Source organism: Ammospiza nelsoni, chromosome Z, assembly GCF_027579445.1.
Source record: "Ammospiza nelsoni isolate bAmmNel1 chromosome Z, bAmmNel1.pri, whole genome shotgun sequence".
In the NCBI taxonomy this organism is placed as follows: domain Eukaryota; kingdom Metazoa; phylum Chordata; class Aves; order Passeriformes; family Passerellidae; genus Ammospiza; species Ammospiza nelsoni.
In genome coordinates, this window is record NC_080669.1 from 22,749,420 (window position 1) to 22,772,898 (window position 23,479).

The 23,479-nt window shown below is 36.5% G+C and overlaps 1 protein-coding gene across 1 annotated transcript in view; it reads right to left on the minus strand.

Moving 5' to 3' along the window:
* MCCC2 (methylcrotonyl-CoA carboxylase subunit 2) overlaps positions 1-23,479 on the minus strand; it is a 37,214-nt gene that overhangs the window by 10,113 nt on the left and 3,622 nt on the right. Inside the window, exons 3-13 of the mRNA XM_059491926.1 lie at positions 20,191-20,275; positions 19,827-19,928; positions 19,104-19,231; positions 16,720-16,832; positions 11,655-11,768; positions 5,908-5,972; positions 4,829-4,928; positions 3,820-3,915; positions 2,557-2,629; positions 2,282-2,358; positions 194-260 (exon numbers count right to left, since the gene is read on the minus strand). Coding sequence (XP_059347909.1) covers positions 194-260; positions 2,282-2,358; positions 2,557-2,629; positions 3,820-3,915; positions 4,829-4,928; positions 5,908-5,972; positions 11,655-11,768; positions 16,720-16,832; positions 19,104-19,231; positions 19,827-19,928; positions 20,191-20,275 — 1,020 coding nt within the window. The remainder of the gene's footprint in view (positions 1-193; positions 261-2,281; positions 2,359-2,556; positions 2,630-3,819; positions 3,916-4,828; positions 4,929-5,907; positions 5,973-11,654; positions 11,769-16,719; positions 16,833-19,103; positions 19,232-19,826; positions 19,929-20,190; positions 20,276-23,479) is intronic.

The following is a 23,479-nucleotide window of genomic DNA, read 5'->3' on the forward strand; positions in this document are numbered from 1 at the left end:
ACAGCACACTGCAGAAAGAACTGAGGAGCAAGTCATAAGGCAAGGCTTTCACCAGCTGCTGACAGGCTGATTTCCAAACAGGCTGATGATGTAAGTACTACACAGCACACAAGAGGTTGTCTAGAACACAGACTCAACAATTATCAGCAAAGTCTACAATGAAGTGAAACCTCAAAAACTTGATCTTACTCACCTGTAATATTCTGCAAAAACACAATGGGAATATTTCTCTGGCAACACAACTGGATAAAATGTGTACCCTGTGGAGAGGAAAAAAAATAAAAGAGTAAGCCATTAAAAGTTGGAAAAACGAAGCCATCTCTATCAGCATCCTGAAGCCTGTGCTAAATCCTTCCACAGAAGTCCATCACAGTATCTCCATCAGGAAGTGCTATACTACTTCTCCTTCACCCAAAGTTAACTGCAAAACATGCATTCACTGTAGCAGAAGTAAGAGGTCTCCAAAACTGTGTGAGACCATGGGTAAAACAAATAATATCCTTAAAAAGCATTACTACTAATACTGAAAAGCTCCACTGCTGTGACTCAGCCAATATGCAGTTAAACCATGGACAGCGCCAGTGTGGCTTCTGACATTGACTTGGTAAGACTGTGTCAGAGAAATCAAGTCAGTCAGTCAGAAAAACCTATCTCTCCATTTTCTGTACAAAATAAAAGTATTCTCTAAAACTGAGAAAGGCCCATATACATTATTTATCCATGACCTTGCCAATTGCTGTAACATTTTCTCTCTTTCCTGAGGGCAGATGCCCTCTCCCTATTTACTAGCAAAAGACCAATTTCCAACCAAAGTTACAAATAGTAGATTCCAAGCCTCTGTTTCAACCAATCTAAATCAATAAAGTTCCTCAGCTTATTCATACACTTGCTGGTAAACAAAACAAAACAAGGCTATGTAGCACAACAAGTGAAAAAAATATCTAACATCTTCACTATAAAAAACCTGCAAAGGTTATAAAAAGAAAAAAGTGAGAAAAATAATTAAGTATAATCTTCAGAGAAACATGTGAATAGCATAGTGATGATCACGGGGAAAATGTGCAACAATTCATTACAAAAATGCAAGAAAAGAAAGGTGTACTGCTAAGGATGTTGCTTATAGAACCAATATCATGGACAAACGTTTCTCTAGAGGTGAATTTCCTTTTACAGAAGTGATACGCCAGTAGAAGTCAGAAAATTAAGATTTCTTACTTTTTTTTCATTGTTAGGAAAAAAAGCTGTAGCACTAAAATGTTAGAAAAATAATGAAACTATTAGAAATATTGCAAGAGTTATTTTCTAACTGTTAAAACAAGTTTCAGATTAAAAAAAATGTCATGTACTACAGTGCTTCAAGTTGGAAGTATTCCTTCAGCACATGAAACTCAATTTTGCGTATTATTTTATAACAGCAATAAATCCAGTAAAATTACTTCCTTTCTCCACCTTTCATCAATATTTCCTTTTTCTGTATATTCTCAATAGCAATTTCCTCACTGTTAGCTCAAGAAGCTTGTTAGAATAAAACTAGCATCTATAATTGCTATTACAAAAAATTCAACTGACAGTTGTTTCTTGAAAAAAAATAAAGAACTAATGCAAGCAACACAGACCAAGGTAAACACTTTGCAATACCCAGATACTCTTTATCACCATCATTCCCTGAAGTTCAAACTGTAAAGCACTGTTAATTGTGATAAAATCACAATATTCCTTCACACACAGCCTTTTATTCACAAAACAGGTGTTTTAGCTCACAGATTTTGAAAGACTGCACAGGTATTAACTCATTACTCTAAGCCAGGAGATGCCACAGCAAAATATGAAAACTAAAACTGGTAAACCAATGAACTGAGTACTGGAATTCAGGTTTAAGATTTTCCAGTTATTACAAAAACAAAGATGTGGTTTTCCATATCCTTCATGGTTCAGAGTTTAGAAATACCCAATAGGGTATCTGATGTAATCAGGATGGACTTGTCTTGCAACAGATGTAAGTTTCAGGATATACTAGTTCAACTATGCTGTATTCACACAAATCCAAGTGCTGCTCTGATGTTGGCGATCTTCTTCACATCAGAAAAATCTACCAGACACCTTTTCTAAATTATGGTCAGTTTTTTTTTCAGCTTATTAACAGCTTATACCTGTTCTGCATTTATATGAAAAACACAGAGCCAGTTCTCTTTCATTATTCAAAAAAGTTTCTCCTCTCAAGAGCAAGTTGTCCACCAGAAGTTTTGTTTCTCAATGGCAAAGAAGATAATAATCTACTTACTTTTTTTGCTGACTCCGAGAAAAGAACTCCATTGTTTCCAATTATTCCTACTGGGTAACCAAAAATTCTTGCAAATCCTAAAGGACAAGAGATTAATTCATAAATTTCCACATGTATTTATTTTTCCATAGCGTATAAAGGTAAGACTTTCTCCTGGCAACAAAAAATGCTATTCTTCTGAAAATAAACATATTAAAAATATCAGTGGTGAGCCAGAATAAATCCAACTATAAAATCAGTGGGAACGTACACAGAATAACTACATTTCTACTTACCTGTAACTAAAGTATCCCCATACAAGGCTTTAAATTCATCAAATCTACTTCCATCTACAATTCTAGCGATGACCTTAAGAAGAAATGGAAAAATAACATTAAACTCTTAATCCTTCAAGGTTTTTAATTGCTTAGAAAGGACGGCCACGACAAGATATAACTTAAAACCTTTCTATTTATAGAACATCAAGCAGTCCACCATACAAACAGTCTGGATGGCAGGCAAAGCCCATTTAGTTTTTTAAGTGTGATTCACTCACATGTTTGTAAAAAATGGATTTTCAAGATAAGAATGTTCTAACCAAATAGCTAAATTACACAGGAACAATGTTTTCCTCATTAGTTGAATTTCAAAGAAAAACCACTGCTTATATTAAACGTTAATCAATAGCCTCTCATTTGTAAAGGAAACACATGTACAGCCATGAGTCACTTTCTTAGAGATATGATTATTTTTAGGCTTGCTTGAGTTTGCGACATACAAAAATAATGAAGATCTGATTTGAGGTTTCTCTGTGATGCAAAGGAGCCATTTTTTATAAATACAGATCCACTGCTAGCAAGATTTTCCAGATTATACTTATTTCCACTTTAAAAGAACATAAATCCAAACTCTTCAAACTTTTGAGAGTGAAGAAACTCAATTAAACTGTTCATCTCTCTTTCCCCTGAATGCAAAGCAAATCCTAGTAATTTCTGCCAAATATTTTAAGATGGGTACATATTAAGACTCTTCCTAAAATACATACTTGGCTAGTAGTGAAAAAGGCTCTGAATGTGAGATTTGTGAAAAATATGAGAAAGCCTGTTGGCTCATATGAAGGTTCCAAGGCAGATAATTACACTAAACCTGCAGTACAGTACAATAGTCTTTGTACACAGTTGGGACAAGGCTCAATTGTTTGGTGTGCCTATACGCCGTAAATCCTTAAACAATCTTTCACAGGACTGACAGAAAAAGCAAGCCTTCATATCCGTGGGCAAGTCCATAGAATACTTTGCCAAAGAGGAGTTCCCATTTCTGTCAGCTTTTTCAGAATGTTACCAATCTCTCATCCTTGTACATCCTTTTCTAAAGTATAACCAAAACTGATTATATTTTCAACAAGTCACCGCTATTACAAGGCATCTGCTGGACAAAAATATAAAGAAATAAGTATCCAAATCAGGTATTATCAATTATGACAATACAAAGAGTGATTTCCTGCAAGAAAACAGATGTATGTATATATGGGCACACGGATCTTGCATTAATACTCATACCTCTTTGACATCAAAATTTCTTTTTAGCTGATCACCAACTATTCCATATATTTCATCAGCTGGAAATAAAGGCTCTTCTGACGGTTCTACAGTCACCTATAGCAATTTAACAAACAATTTACACAACAAAGTTCACATTATGACTTAAACATCCAAACTATCAATTTGTCAATTTCCTTGAGCACAGACTTCTCTCTGCCAACAAAATTAAAATGCCTGTATTGGCTTGTCATTTTGCACAAAGACCAAGTTTCCTAAACTGAAGGTTGATAACAGTTTCTCACTTACTGTTACCTTTTTCCTACTCCTGCATATATGTCCATATGTGCTCCCCTTCTTCCATGTTATAAAAAATTAGGCATATCCTCCTGTTTGCTTATTTTCCCTCTGTGCCCTCTAAGGCAGGCAGCATTCTGAGAAACACCTGAAGATTTTATCACACAAATGAATGCAGTACCTTGCCTTCCTTGAACTTCCATTCACCCTCTCATATCTCCTACTAAAATAAAATACAGCAATTCCACCCCCATATGCTATCCATCCCATTTACTACAAGGAATTCTTAAATCAATACAATTCATTGTCAAGATTTAGGTCTATCCCCTTGGTTTTCAACACCTTAATAATCTCAGAAAATGTCTACTCAAAGAGATGCTTTAGCAGGTATCTAATTTTAAGTCCATGGAAAACAATCATGTGGGTTTAAAATTAAGTGTCTTGCAAGACTGGACTAATCTAAAAGTGCAATTCTATGACTCTGAAGCACTCTTCTAGTTGTTTCATTCCTGCATTTAATCCCAGTAGTTTTATTGGGAATAATACAGCAGAAATGCAATTGCAGAACTAAAGCATCAGAGAAATATTTAAGGACAAGAACCGTAACTTTCGTTTTTAGATGTGTAAAGTCATAGACAAACATATGCTCTATAAAACAAGTGTTATATCAATCAAGCAGAGAAAAGCATTCAAAAGTTCAACAACGCAGTGTTTTCAGACTCTATACACTTACATCTACTTTTTTCTGGAGATTCAAACTTCTTACAACTTTCCTTGCCAGATGAAGTGCATGATTGTCATCCAAAGCATAATGATCTGTTACACCAGATTTTCTGTACATAAACAACAATGGAAAGATGAATACTTCAGGGAAAAAAAACAACATAAATCAGACAATGAAAACTTGACATTTTAAAGCTTCTTAGACCTTGAAAATATGGATGAAACAATTCAGCTCTGTTTTATTATGAAATTACTTTAAAAATAAAACCCGTGCCTGACCTTATCTTCAAAATAGTTCCTTCAAGTTATGAGATGTGAAATAAAATGCAGGAAACAAAAAATCTAAATGGCAATATAAAATATAACAAACACTATTCATGTGCCGCAAAAATTAATTTCAATTATTAAGAAAAACATATTTACAAAAAGGGCATGAACTGCCCTTCAAAATAATTCTTTATTCACTTCAAATTGAAGAAATAAATGTTTATTATACAGCAACGCATAACTTACTGTGCAATAATACCTAATTTTGTTTATTATTTATTGCAGAACTTGAATGTGCACATGTTTTTTGGGTTTGCTAAGAAGTATTTTTTACAAAAAGTACAAGCTATTTTGGTCTTGCTTGTAGTGAATTCTACATGACAGTAAGAAAGATACAATTTGCAAAATGCATTATCTTTCTCAATACATATTCTGTTAACACTCAGTATTAAAGTCCTCCCTGTTATGCATGATGCTGAAGTACACTAGACATGTATTTTAAAGTAAATGAAGGAAACAATGCTAACCAGACTAACACAATGTAACTGTGATATTCTAACTATAAAACAATCAGTCAGCATCAGATAATACAGAGATAATTTTCAAAAGGTAAACACATCTTAAGAAAGATCTAAAATCAAAATAAAATAAAAGAAGGGAAGGGGAAGGGGAAGGGGAAAGGGAAGGGGAAGGGGAAGGGGAAGGGGAAGGGGAAGGGGAAGGGGAAGGGGAAGGGGAAGGGGAAGGGGAAGGGGAAGGGGAAGGGGAAGGGGAAGTCTACCATATGGAAGAAATTAACTCTGGGAAAATATTTCTTTAAACCTGCAGTGAAGATCTGCCCCTCCAAGATCCTCCGCTGATACCTGTTCACCTGTTGCTGCTTTAACCTAACACAAGGAAAGGAAAATGAGCTCCACAGTTGACAGTTGTCCTGCATTAATATTTATACCATCTTAGGTACAGTAATAATAGAGATCTTTGCAAAATACTTCTTCATTAATCATATTTTTACTCTCCCTCAGAGCATCAAAATATGACAACACTGAATCTTGTAAATTTTTGTTCTTTGACTTTGCGTGCTTATTCTAGTGTTAATATGTAGTTTTTACTTACAAAGATACTCCCCACTGTTATACTTACTGCTGTGTTCATAATTTGTGTGCATACACTTACACATCCTTCAGATTCATAAATATGCTTTTTCACTAAAATTTTCTGAGCACTTACTATGAAATTTCAAATGGGATATTTCCAAGCATTGTTTCAAGCAAACAATACACCAGAAACCCAGTATTTTTCAATTTTGCTCTCTCTATGTAAACACTTCTGTGAATTTTAACTTACTAGTTTAAATAATAATTTAAATACTATTATTACTATTACTACTATTAATTATTAATTAGCAATATTAGTACTATTATTACTATAAATTTAAATACTATAGTACTATTATTATCATTAAATACTAACATTAGTAGTTTAAACAACCATTAGAAGTTTTTATTTTCTAAACCTTCCAGTAAATACACAGTAAGTTAGTGCTTAAAAGATGTATCAGTGGCATGTAACTGCTTGGATCAAGTACAACATCTCCATAAAAGTACCTGGACCACACAATCCAAAGCCTAGATCTGTGTAATCTTAGACCTGAAAGGGTAATTTAAAAGTGAATGGTCTCCTTCTTAGAACAAAACAGTATCATTTACTAGTGGGGTTAAAAAAAAAAAAAAAAACTTAGAATACTTCTTTTGGCATTTCTACGCTACAGTAAGTGCTTTGAAAAGGATTCCTTGAAAGCTGGAGAAACCATTCACAGAGATTACAGAGTTAGAGTACAAGCAAGGGAAGGGAAAACTATCATCATTTCCAAAACAGATTTCAGTTTCCAAGTTTCATATCTAACAACGAAGCACATCAATTATATAAATACATAAATATATTTTCACACTTTCAAACTGTCAAATTTGCAAATTTAAGTATAGATAGTTCTTCAACAGTGGATTCTTGTTTTGGAATTTGAATTACCCATGGAATATGAAGGTATGGCATACTAATAAATGGAAATTTTCTGCCAGAGACAATTAATGTGAGTCTTATTTAAACAGTGAACATAAGATACTTCTAAGAGAAGTGAGAAAGATTTCTTCACTGGAAAGGTTATGCAGCATTGGAACAGGTTGTCCAGAGTAGTCGCTGAGTCACCATCCCTGGAGGTATTTAAATGCCTACAGATGTAGAATGTAAGGGTTTAATGCAGTTTAGTGGTACATTTGGCAGTGTGAGGTTAATGGCCAGACTCAATGACCTTTAGGGTGTATTATAAGATAAGTGATTCCATCATTTGATATATGATTTCTTTCTATGATTCTATGAAATAATTACATACATCTGTCACTATGCAACCAGTTATAACAAACTATTAACTACTGCAGAACTTTGCACAAAGCTGAATAGTGCAATCATTTCCATTGGCACAGAAGTCCAGAGATTAATTTTAAGATATTTTACAAAAAAATCTATTTTATTTTTCTGGAGAGGTGAAGTTTTCATTCTCCAAATCACAATATTGGAGCTGAGGACTCTGTCTGCCACCATGTGAGATTGCAGAGCAGGGTCAACCAGAGAAGGTTGCTAATGACCATGTAATGACCATGAGTTTTGAATAGCTCAAGAAAGGATTCCACAAACTCTCTGGACAACTTGGTTTGGCATGACCAGCCTTACAGCAAATGTTTTCTTACAACTAAAAAAAACTTCCTGTATTTCAGTTTCTGCCTGGCAGCCTCTTGACCTACCAAAGGGTACCAACAAATAGCTTGGCTCTGCTATCTTTACTCCCCCTTGCAAGCTGTGGATAGATTTGCCCTACAACTCACCAGATTGAAGAGTCTCATCTCTCTCACACCCTCTTAATTTTACAGATGCTCCACTCCATCATCTTCATGGATTTTCACTGGCTCATTCAGGCTCATTCTGGAGTGCTCAGAGCTGCACCCTGCAGCCCAAATGTGTCTTACCCTGTCATAGTAGGTGAGAGCTAGTATATATGCTTTCCAGATACGGTACTGGAGCAGAGCATTCTACAAACTGTAGAGTTTAAGTAACAGTTAAAATTACTTAGAGTTAGTGGTTGAAGTTACCTTAAAGGTCTTTAAATTCTAACAGACTGCAAGTAAGAGTCTCAAAAATATATCTGGGCATTTCCTAAGAAACACCTGCTCAAGCTACTTCAGCTAGAAATTATTGAAAGCTATAAATGTAAACTTTAGCTATAATATGTATTTTCCTCATAACAGATGAGGCCAACATGCAGTAAACTCCCCAGTACATAAATGCACATGAATTTGAAAAACTTATTCCCTATTTTTACCAGACTTTTTCACCTCTGAGCACAGAAAGTAGCAAATTTTACCTCAGGAAGGAAGAATCAGAAGTTTCTGCAACAAGAGCCTATAGATTTTCATGACAGCCTGAACTACCAAGCAGAGCTGCCAAAGATGAGGATACAGATATTCCACTTGAGAAAATGCAGAAGAATGGCCCTGAATATTACTGCTACTGTGACACTTGTCCTCTTCTATTGAGATCTGTCTGTTTATGAAGTCATTACTCCTCACCTTTCCAAAAAAGGAGGCCAAGAAAACTTCCATTTTAGATGGTGGACTGTACCTACAATTCAGATTTTTTTTTTTATTGTACACATCTCAAGACTAATTATAAGTAACATCAGGGATATTTCTTTTTTCACTTCCTCAGGATATTTTGTTTTAGGCAGGTAAGCAATAAAATCCAATCCAATTTCCTTCATATAGGAAAGACGTTTTGGGGAACAGAGCTTACTCAATAACAGCTACAATATCTGCTACAGCATGGAATGGGTGTTTCTGTGGGAGTCTGAAGTAGCTTTGAAGCTTAGAAGTAGGCAAGTAGAATACTTTCAGTGAGAATATGAAAAGCTCTACAGAACAGAAAGGCTGACAGGTGGAGATAATAAAGTTTGACATATACGCACAAAGATAAGGATCATTACATCTGCAGGTTGCTAAGAAACAAATTAAATTGGAGGATAGTTGTGAAATCTTCCTCTGGAAATGGGGAAAGATTTAAAAACTTTTTAACTTCACAACACTTCTGCAGTCACTGACTTCCCTAGTCAAGTCCTCCCCTTGAGGCCTGACTCAGGTCATCCTTTTCCAGATGTCTATCCTGGCAAAAGTCTCATGAGCTACATCTCAGTGGCATACACATATGATCTAAATTGCCTTGTGATGTTAAATGATGACCATTCCCAGAGAACAAGCATCTGGTTCTCTTTTTTTAATCTTCCAATCCAGTTTTCTGGGTCACACTGGGTATTAGATGTCTTACTGAAAACCTTCTGAAAAGGTTTGTACTTGAACAGCTCAGGTGTTCCTGCAACCAGGGAAGTTACTCCTAGTCATAGTAACAAACCTACTAACACTCTGATGAACAAAGTTCATGTCTTTCATCACACTAGTTTTCTTATCTCAAAGGAAAGACGTACAAATTACATGTTACTCACTCAACTAATATTCTCAAATAGTATATTCTTTCATACATATGCCACTTTCAGCAAGAAACTCCAAGTATCTAAATTACAGTGATGTATTTATAGAGAATTACTTAATTTTGAGGACGATTTGTCTATGTTTACCTACAAACAAGTGGAAAAACACTAGTACAAACAAGATAAAAAAGAACAGAAACCTAGATAGGACATTTGAAACAATTACTGTCAAATGTCTAACAACAAAATCCTAATGAGCAGTAAATAAATTACCATTATATTGCACAGTTGCTATTCATTACTTAATCTGCTTTTCCTGATTACTTTGTTCTTCTTATCAACTTGGAAAGCCTCCACTAAAATAATAAATTACTTCAAACTAAATGTCTTTTTTACTAGGGTGGGGAACAAAGTATCCTTCTACTCTAGATGTGAGTCCCATGCCCCTGTTTTCCATATGCCAGTTAAATTCTGAAAGGATTTAAGATTTTTTCTTCCTTTTTTTCTTTTATTTTTTTTAAACTGCACAAGAATTTAAAAGCCATCTATACACTGAACTTTGAAAGAAGTATAAAATGCCAAATCTACTTTTATAAACAAGATGATGCAATGGGGAAAAATTCATTCTAAAGGAAAAGAAAGCAATGCAAAAATATGCTGTGGAAATGAGAGAAAAGCTATACAGGTAAACACTAAATCACGTTAAAGGATGAGTCCTTAATACTTTTGAGAGTAACACAATCCTGCCTTAGGAACCAGTCAACAAATAAATCTGTCAGCGGCTGTTTTCCCACAGTTTAATGGGACACACCACATTTTCCTAGTATTTTAAGTGTTGAAGGAAGTGACTTCCAAGAGACTTTGCCTCCTCTGTTACAAGAGAAATCAATGAAGCAGTATCTTCATTAGCAATGCTGTTACAAAGCAATTTCTCCACTTCGGCATGCTTTAGATGGAAGGACCCTTGAGAGACATTAGATTTACATTTGGCTTTGTCACAGGAAGCACACCTTAAAGTTCCCAAAAGACTGTAACCAAAACAAAGCCATTGTGCTGCCTCAGACCAGCTTGTACAGTAAATTTGGCACATATTTGACTATTTTAAAATAGCAAGTGTATCCAGCCACATTTTATTGAGACTTGAATAGTTGTGATGAATGATGCTCGGTTAGTTCTAGCACTAACATTTAATACTAAAAATTCATTTTTATTCTCATAAAGCTTGTGATAAATAGAATAATCTTTGTCAGCAAAAGACTGACATTATAGTATTATTATTTGTATTGGTATAGAACTGAGCCTAGACTAGGACATACAGTTATGTCTAAAATAACAAGCCATATTCAAGCATTCCTTTTGTTCTGCCAAGCTACTGTAATTTTAAAGCTCTCTTACATTGTAGTACTTCACAGTCACAAGTTTCACTATGAGTTCCACAAAAATGCAAGGTTTAATTCACAGGAAATTGTCAGGTCAGTTTCCTTAGAAACAATTTCCTTACAAAGGACGGCAGGAAAGAAGGAAGGAAGAAAGGAAGGAAGGATGGAAGGACAGAAGGAATGGAAGGAGAGAGAGAGAACTAGGACAAACGCCACTGTAAGCATGCCTCCTTTGGCAGTAAGCTGACATAAAAATACAGCAGACCAGTCCTGCTTCAGAAGTTCTTTTATCATTGATTTTAACTTTGAGATACAATACACATGGTTGTGGATTTTTCAAATTTTGTGTCAAACCTAGAGAGTACATAATTGAATATAGAAACAATTTTTATTATTTAAAATGTGCACAGCAATCTAAAAACAGTACTATAAAAACACCTGGGCACAGTCTGATTTATATCTATATACCTCTAAGGAACTGAAGAGATTTGATTTAGGATAGAAACATTCAGACTTACTTAAAAACACAATCTAATCTACAGAGTATCTAGAAATATCTCACCAAGAAATGACTCAATTGTTTCAGGTGTACAATTATTGCAGCATGATTTGGGGGGGAGGGGAGGAAAGAGGCCAGTCACTAGAAACTTCTGTATCCTTACCAGTGGTGGCCCTCCCAGGAATATTGTTCCCTGTTTCCCAACAATAATACTTTCATCAGCCATTGCAGGTACGTATGCTCCTCCTGCTGTACAGGATCCCATGACTACTGCTATCTACCAGAAAAACAAAAAGGACAAGTTAATGAACTGTCCAACCCTTAAAAATAGCAAAGTCAGATTATATTATGTATTTTAATACAGGTCATTGGACAGCACTGCAAGATTATATCTGTCTAAGAGAGCAAACTTTTCTTATGTTTTAGCATTTCTTTTAAAAATAAGAAATCTTCCATTTTCAACAGTCTGTTGAACTATGATCTTCAGACTACCCTGCTGGAAAACTAAAATATGAAGTACCATGATCTAGGTACGCGATATGTTTCAAGAGACACACATTCTACCATGGAATTTGGTTTTACTCATGAACACTAAAGGCTAAAACGTATAGATTTCTCCTGGTATTTACACTTAAGTCAGGGCTTCCATTACTGCTTATTGGCTAATTGCACCAATGCTAACATCCTTTGAGGGAAATTTCTCCCATCTCCTATTATGCTACTTCAGGTCTTCAATGGATCAACTAATTAATTTTGCCCTTTAGAGATGTGTTGAGCATCTCATTATAGGCTTCAACATGAATAATTCCTGCTTCATCCTTTTGCCTAATTTTGAGATGAACACCTAGCCAGTGAACATTTTCTACCAGTAATACCTTGGTGATACATTTACAAAACTAACTTCATCCCAGATATGATGAATACTGTAACTGTAGACAATCATGGAAGGGAAGTTTCTCAATTTCTCCTTCATAGGAGCATCTTCAAAGATCCTTTCAAGACACTTGCAGAGCAGAAGAAAAGGAATACTCATATGAAAAAGGCAAACACTTTCTTTCACAACCGCACATATACACACACATCACCACTAAAAAAAAAATTGGAAAACAACATTATTTTGTTTTAAGTTTGTTTCAAGATATTTCCAAGGTGACAACAATTAGTGTTACAGGATAATTTAGAAAAAGAAAACACTGCATAGAAAAATAAAACTTCTAAATCACATTATGCACATCTAAAAAAGGACTACATGAAATATGTCAATCTGCTGTCATCAAATCAATCAGCCTTTTCAGCAAACAGTTTTCAGGATCGTAAAACCATATATATTCAGAGTCACATGATTAATCTGCAGTACTTCTCTTGTGCATTTAATAAAAAACTCCGGGCAAATTCAAAAATAACCTAAGTCTCTACAAATGGGAGAAACTTGGTGTAAATAAGTTTATTTCATTTTTTTCTCTAGGATTTGTGGTTTTTTCCAATTCTTAATTTTACCATGCTCACACTGAGAAAATGTGCCTGCATTTAAACTTTAACTCAGTTGTTAATTTTTTCCAACATAAAAACTGGAATATGTATCTACTGGAAAAAATAAAACCTACTTATTAAAACCTGTCAAATTTCCAAATAATGTCCTACCTCCTGACTTAATTTTCTAAATTGCTGCAAAGAAATTATTGATGTGTTCAACAGTCAACAGTCCTGAGTGCACATACACTATGCTATTTTATATCCAGTGATCCATCCCCCATCGCATGCATGCAGCATATGAGTGTCAGAGAGCTCGGGAAGCAGCTAATGAGGAGCTAATCACAGCTTTCTGATTCACACCCATATAGACAACAACGTAATTTAAGCTGTGCTGGGTGAATAATAAATTAGTCACAGGTAAAATTGGAGGGGGAAATTAAAAGCATATCAGCAACTAGAAAACAAAAGAGGGGGAAAAAAGCAAGCACTTTGAGGGCCAAACTGAGAAGAACTGATGAACAGAGCTTCAAGCAAGCCACAGCACAGATCATCAGGTAGCAAACTAATAATATCCAGACTCCCATCTCAGAAGAATTGACCAGAGTGGACATCAGAGAGAGCATAATTTCCTAATCCCATCTTCCAAAGAATCATGTTCTCAGACAGGGAAGATAGTTCTAGCTACCACAATCTGTTAGCACAGGACTAATAATAGATTTACAAACATTAACAGTGCCTCTTTGAAATAAAACAAAGCAGATACATCTCCCAAACAAAATGCACCCTTATCACATCCTTTTAAATAAAGGAATTGCTTCAGTAAAACATTTTTCTCAGTCTTCCATAAATATTTAAAGACAAATAAACATTCATCAGTGTCATACGTGGAAAATTTAACTTTCATCAGTGTCATAACAAACAGAAAAGTGTTTTAATAAAAGACAAATATTTCTTATATTTAATTCTTATTGTATATGAATACAATTACTCCTAATACAACACCATATGGTAAAGAAAAACAAATTCAACCTTTTAATGCAACTTTACAAGTATGTAAAATACATTTCAAGATATGCTGGAAACAAGAGTATGACTGTAGGGTCAAGCATTTCTCGAAAGGTCCTGTCCAAGATCAGTAATTTCAGCCTTGCAAGCTGGGTATACACATCTATCTTTGACATAACATCTGAAAATCATTACTCAAAGCAGATCATGACTGAACTCTCTAGGAAAAATAAGGTTTTCCAAAATTTCTCCAAAAAAGATAATTCAGCAAAACATCACTCCTTTGGCATTTGCTGTTCCAAAAAAACACTAGGACCAATCTAGGTCTACCAGGGAGTCTTATATGATTACAAACTGTATTTTTCTCTAAAGTATTTTTGTTCTAACTAAACACTGCTTTTCTCTAGAGACCTACCTAATCACTACAAGTGGTCTACTTCTACTGTAGGAAAGAACTGCAGAAGGTAAATTATGTCATACTTCCTAAAGAGATTTAGTGCATTGTTGGAATCTTCAGCCTTGGATTTTTATAGAGACAATGGACTGTGGGATTCTTTGGAAGAGTAAAAGATGGTTGAAGATTTGAACTCTTACTTGCTTCCAAAATGTGCCAAAAAGGTATCAAGGTAACACAGGCAGTTTCCTCAGAAATCCTGCGGAGCCAGTATCTGTCATGTAAGGAGTCAGACTGAATACAGTATCCTTAACTGGCGCATCTGCTTCACCCTCCAAGTACTGGCTTCTACTAACTCCTTCCCCCAGGAAAAAAAAAAAAAACAAACCCTGCCCAAGGCCTCAGTGGAGTCTCTTTTGTGAGGGGCTGGAATCGTGTCCCCCTGAGCCTCAGGGCAGCAGAATCCAGCAACGATCATCTCTCAAAGGTTTTATTCCTTCTGAAAAAGAACACTGAATCACTGAATAATGGTATTATGGTGGCATTTGTGTCATAGCACTGCCATGGGCTCTGGTTCTGTGACAGCCCAGTCTCAGACAACACGGAGTGATATAACCGCTGTGACATATAACTTGCAAGAACCTCATGGCCCACTGCAGGCACCCATAAATTAAACTGTATCCCAGCCCTTTGCTAGGATAATGACCAGCTTTTTCAGGGTTTCAAAGTGGGTAGAGAATTTTTTCTTGAAAATAAATACTGTCATCACAAGTTCCACAGTATGTGTGACCTGTTTCTCACTCAGAATAGATTTTGCTCTTCTCACTGTATAGAAAACAGAGGTTCAATAATTTTTAATGTTCTGCATTCCTCAGCTCTTACTGTAATTAGCCATAGATTAATCTGTCAGGATTGTATAGATCACAGGTCTTAAAGAGAACCTGGATTTATGACCATAACTTCTTTTTGCTCTGACCACTTGCAGATGCCCATAAAGAATTCAGGTTTCAAACAATGTCTTTATTTCTTCTATTGATATATTGTTTTGTTGGAAGGTTGTATATACTTTCCCCTGGTAAAGTGAAAGAGTTCTTCAGTTCAAATTAATTTTGCTGTGCCTCAGTGCTAAATGAGGAAGCTGTCTGCTCTCCCTTCTGGTCAAAGAAAAAAAAAAGACTAGTTCTGAGAACTGGTGTTCAGAACTAGTAGTTCTAAGAAGTTCCATACAATTTGCTTTTTTGACTTGTTCTAAGGACTTTTGGTGCAGTCTGTCTTCTTCATGCTTAAAAAGATACAGTAAGATCGGGAAAAGAAGATGAACTAGGACCATCAAAGGTATGGAACACTGCAGGAAGAACATCTAGGAAAGCTTGAATTTTTTGGTCTGCAAAAGGGAGTATAAGGCCAGTATAAGAGAGGGCTACAAAACCATACAAAGAGGTAGGGAGTGACCGAGTAGACAGCAATTCTGTAGGCTGTCAATTACCCAGTTGTTTGCTCTTCTGTAGTGTTCCTTTATTTGCAGTAGGTTATCTTCAAAGATCATGGATTTTTCCACTCTCCCTGGCAGCTTCTCACAGGTCCCTGCTAACAAGTCCCTTTGAGTCTTTATTCTGTTACCTGTCTTTCTCAATGCCATTGGGACTGTACATCCTGCCCTTCACTGTCACTGCAGCCATAGCTGTCCATCAGCAATCCTCAAATGTTTTACATTCTTCATGAGTAATAGATTCAGCAAAATATGTAGTTTTCCTTCCCTAGCACACCACCTGCATCAAAAAACCGATCCCTATGTATTACTGAGTGAACCATGACACAAAAGCACTTCTAAATCCAGGAACTGTGACTAACAGTAATTCTGTGCATCATTAACGCATTAGAAAATAACCTTATTATTAGGGCCGCTTCAGCATAAAACACATCAGGGTATAAAATGGGTTTATATATATACACATAACCCTGTTAGTGGAAAATATGTCTCATTTATTAGCCATCCTCAAGGGGGTCCTCACCTTTGCAGTGCTGATGCAGAACTGTCCCAAGAGATTTTCTAGGGCTTTCTCATATGGCCCCACAAACCATTCTCAAGTCCATTTCTCTCCTGCTCCCAGACAGGAGCAGGTAGGTCAAATCATTAACACTAAGAATAAGAAAGTAGACAGTTTCTTCAAAACTATAATGAATTTTTGTGGACAGTTACTGTATTTACAGTGCTTCCAAGCCCCAGACTGGGCCATCAGGTTAGCACAACACAATGAAATCAGAAACAAAACATGGGCACAAGCCTTGGAAAGAGGTAATGGCAGCAGGCATAAAAACTATTTAGTACATTAATTCTTAGATAAAAGCAAATTACCTGTGGAATTCCTTGTGAGGACATGACTGCTTGATTATAGAAAATACGGCCAAAATGATCTCGATCTGGAAATACTTCTGCTTGCCGTGGTAAATTTGCTCCTCCTGAATCAACTAGAATGAATCGAATTATATTAGCATGTTTTGAACACCGTTACATACTTGTTGGTACAGCATCTGCATGTTACCTAAACTATACAGCAGTTACTATCACTGTGTATATATTTCCATGAATGTAGGTATAATAGCACATTCTTTTTGGAAAAATAAAGAAGAAAAACAGTAAACAGCTCTCTCCAAAATAACATCCATCCCAATAATTTTCATGGAAAATAAACTCAGACATGCTTAAAGATGCAACCATACCTCCTTAAACAAACTCATCTTGCTGCAAACTAAGAACACTATTAATGTACAATTTTAACTCAACTATTCTATTACAATTCTGTCACAAGCTCCAGAAAAAGGCAGAGCTAATCACCACCGAGTTCAAAAGATGCTGCCTCTGTTCTTTCATAGCTTGATTAAACTTCACAACAAAGACATTAAACTAACTTTAAGATGATTCATTTACTATGTGCCCTTGCCTCAGGATACAACCTCCTGCTCACAGGTCTCCAATAGCAGCTACCTCTCTGCTCCCAATTAATGAAAATACAACCTGTCACGAGAGGTATCCAAGGAAGGACAGAAGACTATGAAGAAATGCACATGGAGATAAAGCATCTCTGAGAATTCTGGCTCCTGGCAATTAATTTTTATGTACAACCACCAGTCTGTATGCATACTCTCATCCTACATGACTGCAGCCAAAACAAAATGTCCACACCAGTGACTGACTCAGTGACAAATGGCACCAGATGTCCACATGAGAATTAGCACCTAGGCAGCTGTTATCACTGGTGGAAAAGGCAGTTCAAACAACATGAAAATTACACAGGCAGCACAGTGCTGACTACAAAGCACTCCCTTTTATCACATTGTTCAAATCAACTGGAATAAGCCCAGGTACAGAAACTGCAAGGCTAAAGTAACTCACCAGATATGAATGACATTGTTCATTCAAGGATTATACCTCTCAAGACGGAATAAAACCCCTAAATTTTTCTTTCAAAGGCATAGCTGTGCCTCACAGTTCCTCATTCCAAAAGACCTTAAAAGAGTAGAATCACCCACAATTGCTCACTGATACTCAGTAAAAAAGACTTCTCTGAACAGACAGAATTTGCTCGTAACTCAGATGAAAAAAATGGTAAGAGCTGTTTCGCAAACAGCAAAGCTAAGTTTCTTCTGTTTTTTTAAAAACTAAAATCAAATTTAGTCCTCTCCTTCCCTTCAGGACTCTTTCTATAGCAATCCCACAAAATCTACACCCACACTGTCCCTGTATCCATCTCACCAACAGTTTCAAGTTCCCACTTCTCCTAAGCCTTCTATTGGTGTTATTCACATGTTTGACTTATCAGCAGGGCAAGAAACTTCAAACACTTGGGCTGGCCAGAACCTGTATTTATGTTGACTATTTAACTAGTGCAAGCATCCAGACTGGCAAACAGCTGATATTTAAGTCGCTAAACTAAGCTGAACAGACAAGGAATAACCCGCCCTATTTTTTAAAATGGAGTAGAAGGTCTTTCTCCTCTGATGCTGACATACACAAAACCCACAGGAATACACACTTTCTTACAACTTTCTATCGAAGCTGACTGAAACTGGCTAATAGGTTCAGAAGTCATTAGACTGGGAATTCAGGCTGAAAGGAAGACATTGACAGAAACCTCTTGTATTTGTATAAAACTGTATAAGAAAACACTATCAGTAATACATTACAGATATCTGTCACTCTGTTCATCTTTTATAATAAAAGCATATGTAAGTAAAACTTACATGAAGATCTGGCTAAATACTGATCTAATAGGCTAAACTCAAAATGTAAAATAAAATACAATTAAATATCTGCTTCAAAAAAATTCATTCCAAATCCTAAAAAATTATTAATCCAAAATATTTTTGACAATTTTATCACTCATTATTTTTATTTCCTTGGGATGTTTTCTCATACAGATACAGTTAAAAAAAAAGTACGTTCTGGTGGAGGATGTAATTTGAATTGATTGGATGAGTCCACAGGAAATGCTGCTTATCCATGACAGAAAGAAGTGATACAGTGTTAACAGTTGCATCTGTATTTTATGAAGCCAGCCCTATAGCAGGAGTGTACACACCCCCCTGTTAAGATGTGCCAACCCTCTGTAAAGATAATACAGTATGGATGAAAATACATTAGAATAGGTGTGCTTCAAACACACTGCTGGTTAGTCAGATCTGCAGACACATCAGCTGCCCTTAACACTGGACCTTGGCTATTTCTGCAATGGGACTTACCCAAATAAAGGCAAGGGAGATGATTTTGCATTGCAATTTCTTGAGCACGTAAATGTTTTTTAACAGTGATGGGATAATAGGTACCACCTTTGACAGTTGCATCATTAGCAACAATCAAGCATTCTGTCCTAAAAATAAAAAAAAGTTTATGAGAGAGAAAAGTATTTCTAATGAGTAAATATGTATGTCAGTTAAGAAATGCAACATGTCAAGGACTCTTGAAGCCTTGATGCTCTAAGAGAGCTCTTCTCACCTGCCTTCACTCAAGGGCACATTGTAACAGCAGCCTCAGCACTATAATGTCCTGTTCCATTATTTCAGGGAGTAAAATAATCCTGCAGAGCGCCATAATTAACTTCAAGAACAGTCTTGGAGGTACTTTAAGTAAGCAAAACTAATTTTTAGGCTAAAATACCATGCTATTTTTTTAAAGCTTTCCAAATGCACTCATCTCTTTCCTTCATTGGACGTCTGAAACTCCATGTATGTTTTGTTTAGTTAGTGGGATACACTAACTAAAAATCTCCAACAAACAAAAAACAAAATAAAATACCTCACTTCCTTTTAGCTATGGCCAAACAAATTGAGATACTGATTTTGTTGATTTTTGAGTGTCTGAAACAAAACATTAAAAACACTAACAGCCTAATACTGGAAATTGAATAAAATTATACCTTCTTCCTTTTCATATCATAAGTAATGTAGATGACTGGAATCTCTCACCCAGATACTCGTCCAATGCCTGTGATAATGCCTCCAGCAGGTACCTCTTCATTACCATACAACTGGTAACCAGCAAACTGGGAGAACTCCAAAAATGGAGACCTGAATAATGACAAATGAAATAAAATGCTAAAATACTACTAGTTCAATCTGCCATTGAATCTTACTTTAAAGGTTAAATTTTAAAAGATTTTTTTCAAAGGAGATCAGTATTTCAAAGAGCATTTCTGTAAAATTTCAATAATGTTATTTAGTGTTCATCATGTTAGTGTTTATGGAAGCTAAAGAGGAAAGAAGCCTGTTGCAATATTTACCTGCAAGAGACAACCTGAAATGTTTAAGAAAAGAAAAAGGAAGCACCTACCCAGGATCAATGAGCTTGTCAATTCTTTCTCTGGGTAACAACTTTCCTCTTGATGTATGAAGCTTACGAGCTTTTTCTCCACCTCCTGTGATACAACAGTAAATTGTCACATTTTTTATGGACGCAGATAAGATAAATCGTCAGTTATATTAAAACTTTGAATGGAAATGCTGATGAGTTCCAGTTTTTGAAGTATGAACCTTAATAATAAATAATAGTTTCTACTTCAAACAGATTTAAGGTATTGATAAAAAGGCTTGTTTTTTAGAACCTATTTATTTCCACCTCATTTTTTACAGTTAGTCTTGAGGCAAAGATTTTAATAAACATAGTTGTCTGAAACTTTCCCCCACTGCTTGGCAATAAACACAAGCACAGAAAACAAAAACATGTAAAAAGCACATCAGTCGAACTACAGGAAATACTAATCCCTAGAACTCATTCATAATAGCTACACTGAATGCATTCTTGAATGACCCAGGACCATCTAGATTAATTTCCTTAGACCATGCCAAAACTGTAGGCAGAATTCAGACATACAGCATTTAATATCAAGTTTATATTTGTTTCATTTCAACTCTTCACTAGAGGTCATCCTAAATCTTTTGGTCCCTAGAGCTTTGTGTCATTCAATACTTCAAGATTTGTTGACACACCTCAGTCTCTTTGTAACAACTTACACAAACATTGTCTCTCAGTGTAGACAGATCACTGATCCGCCTCATCACTCTAAAATTGTCTCCCTGTCCAAAATGAAGATGTTATGTTTCGCTAACATTTCTCCTGAGACTCCAGGATTTCTCTGTCAGCTACACATAACTGAAACAGAGATTCTAAGCCTACCTTGAAGTCCTTTTCCCCACCTCCTTCCTCGATCACCACACACATAATTTCCTACCTGTCAGGCATGCCAGAAAGCCCACAATTTATTTTCAGTTCAGCCAGTTCACTAGATCTATATATCCAGCCTAAGTCTAAATCTTGTAAATTCTTTCTGTACAAGTTTCTTAAAAAACAACCTCTCATATCCACCCACAGAGATACTACTCTCATCCATGTTCTCAACATCTCACTACATCATAACCACACTATCTCAGACCTCTGAAGTCTTTCATTTACACTGTGTGACGCTGCAAAAATAATTTCCATCCTGAGACTTTTGTCATCTTGGCGCATCACACATGCTTGCTTCCAGTAGCCATTCTATTGAACATTCCTCTTCCAACATCAAGACACTCTACTCTGCACTAACCTCCATTCTGAGAAGTAGTGTCCTTAACAATGAAACACACTTGGCAGCATTTAAGTTGAAACCTCTTCTTAATTTCTTCTTTACAACAATCCCTCGCCACTGTAACTGCTGATATCCCATGATCAGTCATGGAAATTAAAGATATCTCACCTGCTTCTTGTGCTTCCTGTCAGAAAACCACCTGTGGTAAAGGGGCAGGGACCACTTCCTATTGCACAGCTGGGGATTACTCAGTAGAGTGGGATATGGGTTCAGAAAAACCCTACACACTGAGTAACAGCTAACAAATGAAGCATTCATTGCAAAGACCTCAAACAAGAACTCATCCTCTGACAGCTTTTACAGTGAAATCTAAAGATGCTGCACATGTACTTCAGAAGCATTCAACATAGGTACCTAATTTTTCTTATATACTTAAATGATATGTAAAGCAATTTCAATCAATGTCACTCTAACATTCTGGTAGAGGTTGCTCAGACGAAGGAAAGATGAACACTATGGTCTTGTCCTGTCATTGTGTAACAGGCAAACAAGCAGCAAGGAAGAAGGTCATAACCATTAGTTTATGAGGCAAACATCATTAGTTCATTAATTGCTGAACAGTCTTTACACCCATAGAAGACAGAGGCAGCCCATGGGTTTTAACATCTCCTCAGGAAACTCTGGATCCCTGTTTCACAGCAAGAAAGAAAAAGCATTGAGCACAAAATCTTAACTGTGCTCCATTCCAAAGTAGCAAAAGAAATTGCGTTATATAAGAAACAGTGTATGAAATGACAAAACCAGTATAATGATAGGGCACAATTAAAGCTACATGCTCAGCCTCTAGCAGCATAATTAGGCATTTATTAAATGTTTTCATTTTATTGTTTCCATTAATTATAGTCAACTGCAATTCATTCAGGCAGCCTTACAAGTCAAAAAGAAGAAACACAGATTTTGATCTGTTAAACTACTACCAACCTGCTTTCTCCTTGCCAGCTCAACTACAGCTAGAAACTTGGAAAAGATCAACCAATAAAAGGAGGACAATAGAGAATTCCCATCCTTTATTGGATGCACGGCGCGTTATAGTGACAGAGGATGAGGAAAAGGCAGAGGTACTTAATACCTGCTTTGATTCAGTCTTTAACAGGATATCAGCCCGCTGAGTTGGAAGACAGGGAGCAAAGGGAAGGCAGCAAACTGAAGCTCCTTTAATCCAAGGGGAACTGGCAGTGACCTACAACACTACTTAAACACTATTTAAACACACACAAGTTTATGGGGACAAATGTGATCCACCCAAGGGTACTGAGGGAGCTGGTGGAGTCACTGAGTAATTTTCAATTATTTGCCAGCAGGTGTGGCTAAAGAGGAAGGTCCCAGGTGACCAGAAGTTAGTCTAGACACCCACTGCCAGGAAGGGCTGGAGAGACAATCCAGGGAACTGCAGGCCTGTCAGTCTGACACTGGTGCCAGGGGAACAAATGGAACAAATCACATTGAGGGCCATTATGCAGCACATACAGGACAACCAGGGGATCAGGCCCAGCCAGCAGAGGTTTAGGGAAGGCAGGCCCTGGCTGACCAACCTGATGTCCTTCTATAACAGGATGACCCACTTAGTGGATGAGGGAGGTGGTGGATGTTGTCTCTGTGAACTTTGGCAAAGCCTTTGACACCATTTTCCACAGCTTTCTCCTGGAGAAACTGGCTGTTCATGGCTTGGATTGGTGCACTCTTGCCTGGGAAAAAGGCCCTGTCTGGACAGCTGCGCCCTGTCTCTGGCTGGAGTTACATCCAGCTCGTGTAACTAGTGGGGTTCCCCAGGGCTTGGTTTGGGATCCAGTCCTGTTTAATAAGTTTAACAACAATGTGGACAGAGGATTGAGTGAATCCTCAGTAATTTCCCAGATGACACCAGGTTGGATGGGAGTGTTGATCTGCTGCAGGGCAGGAAGGCTCTGCAGAGGGATCTGGGCAGGCTGGATCAATAGGCAAGGCCAACTCTTTGAGGTTCAACAAGCCCAAGCACCAGGTTATTATTCTAAAATC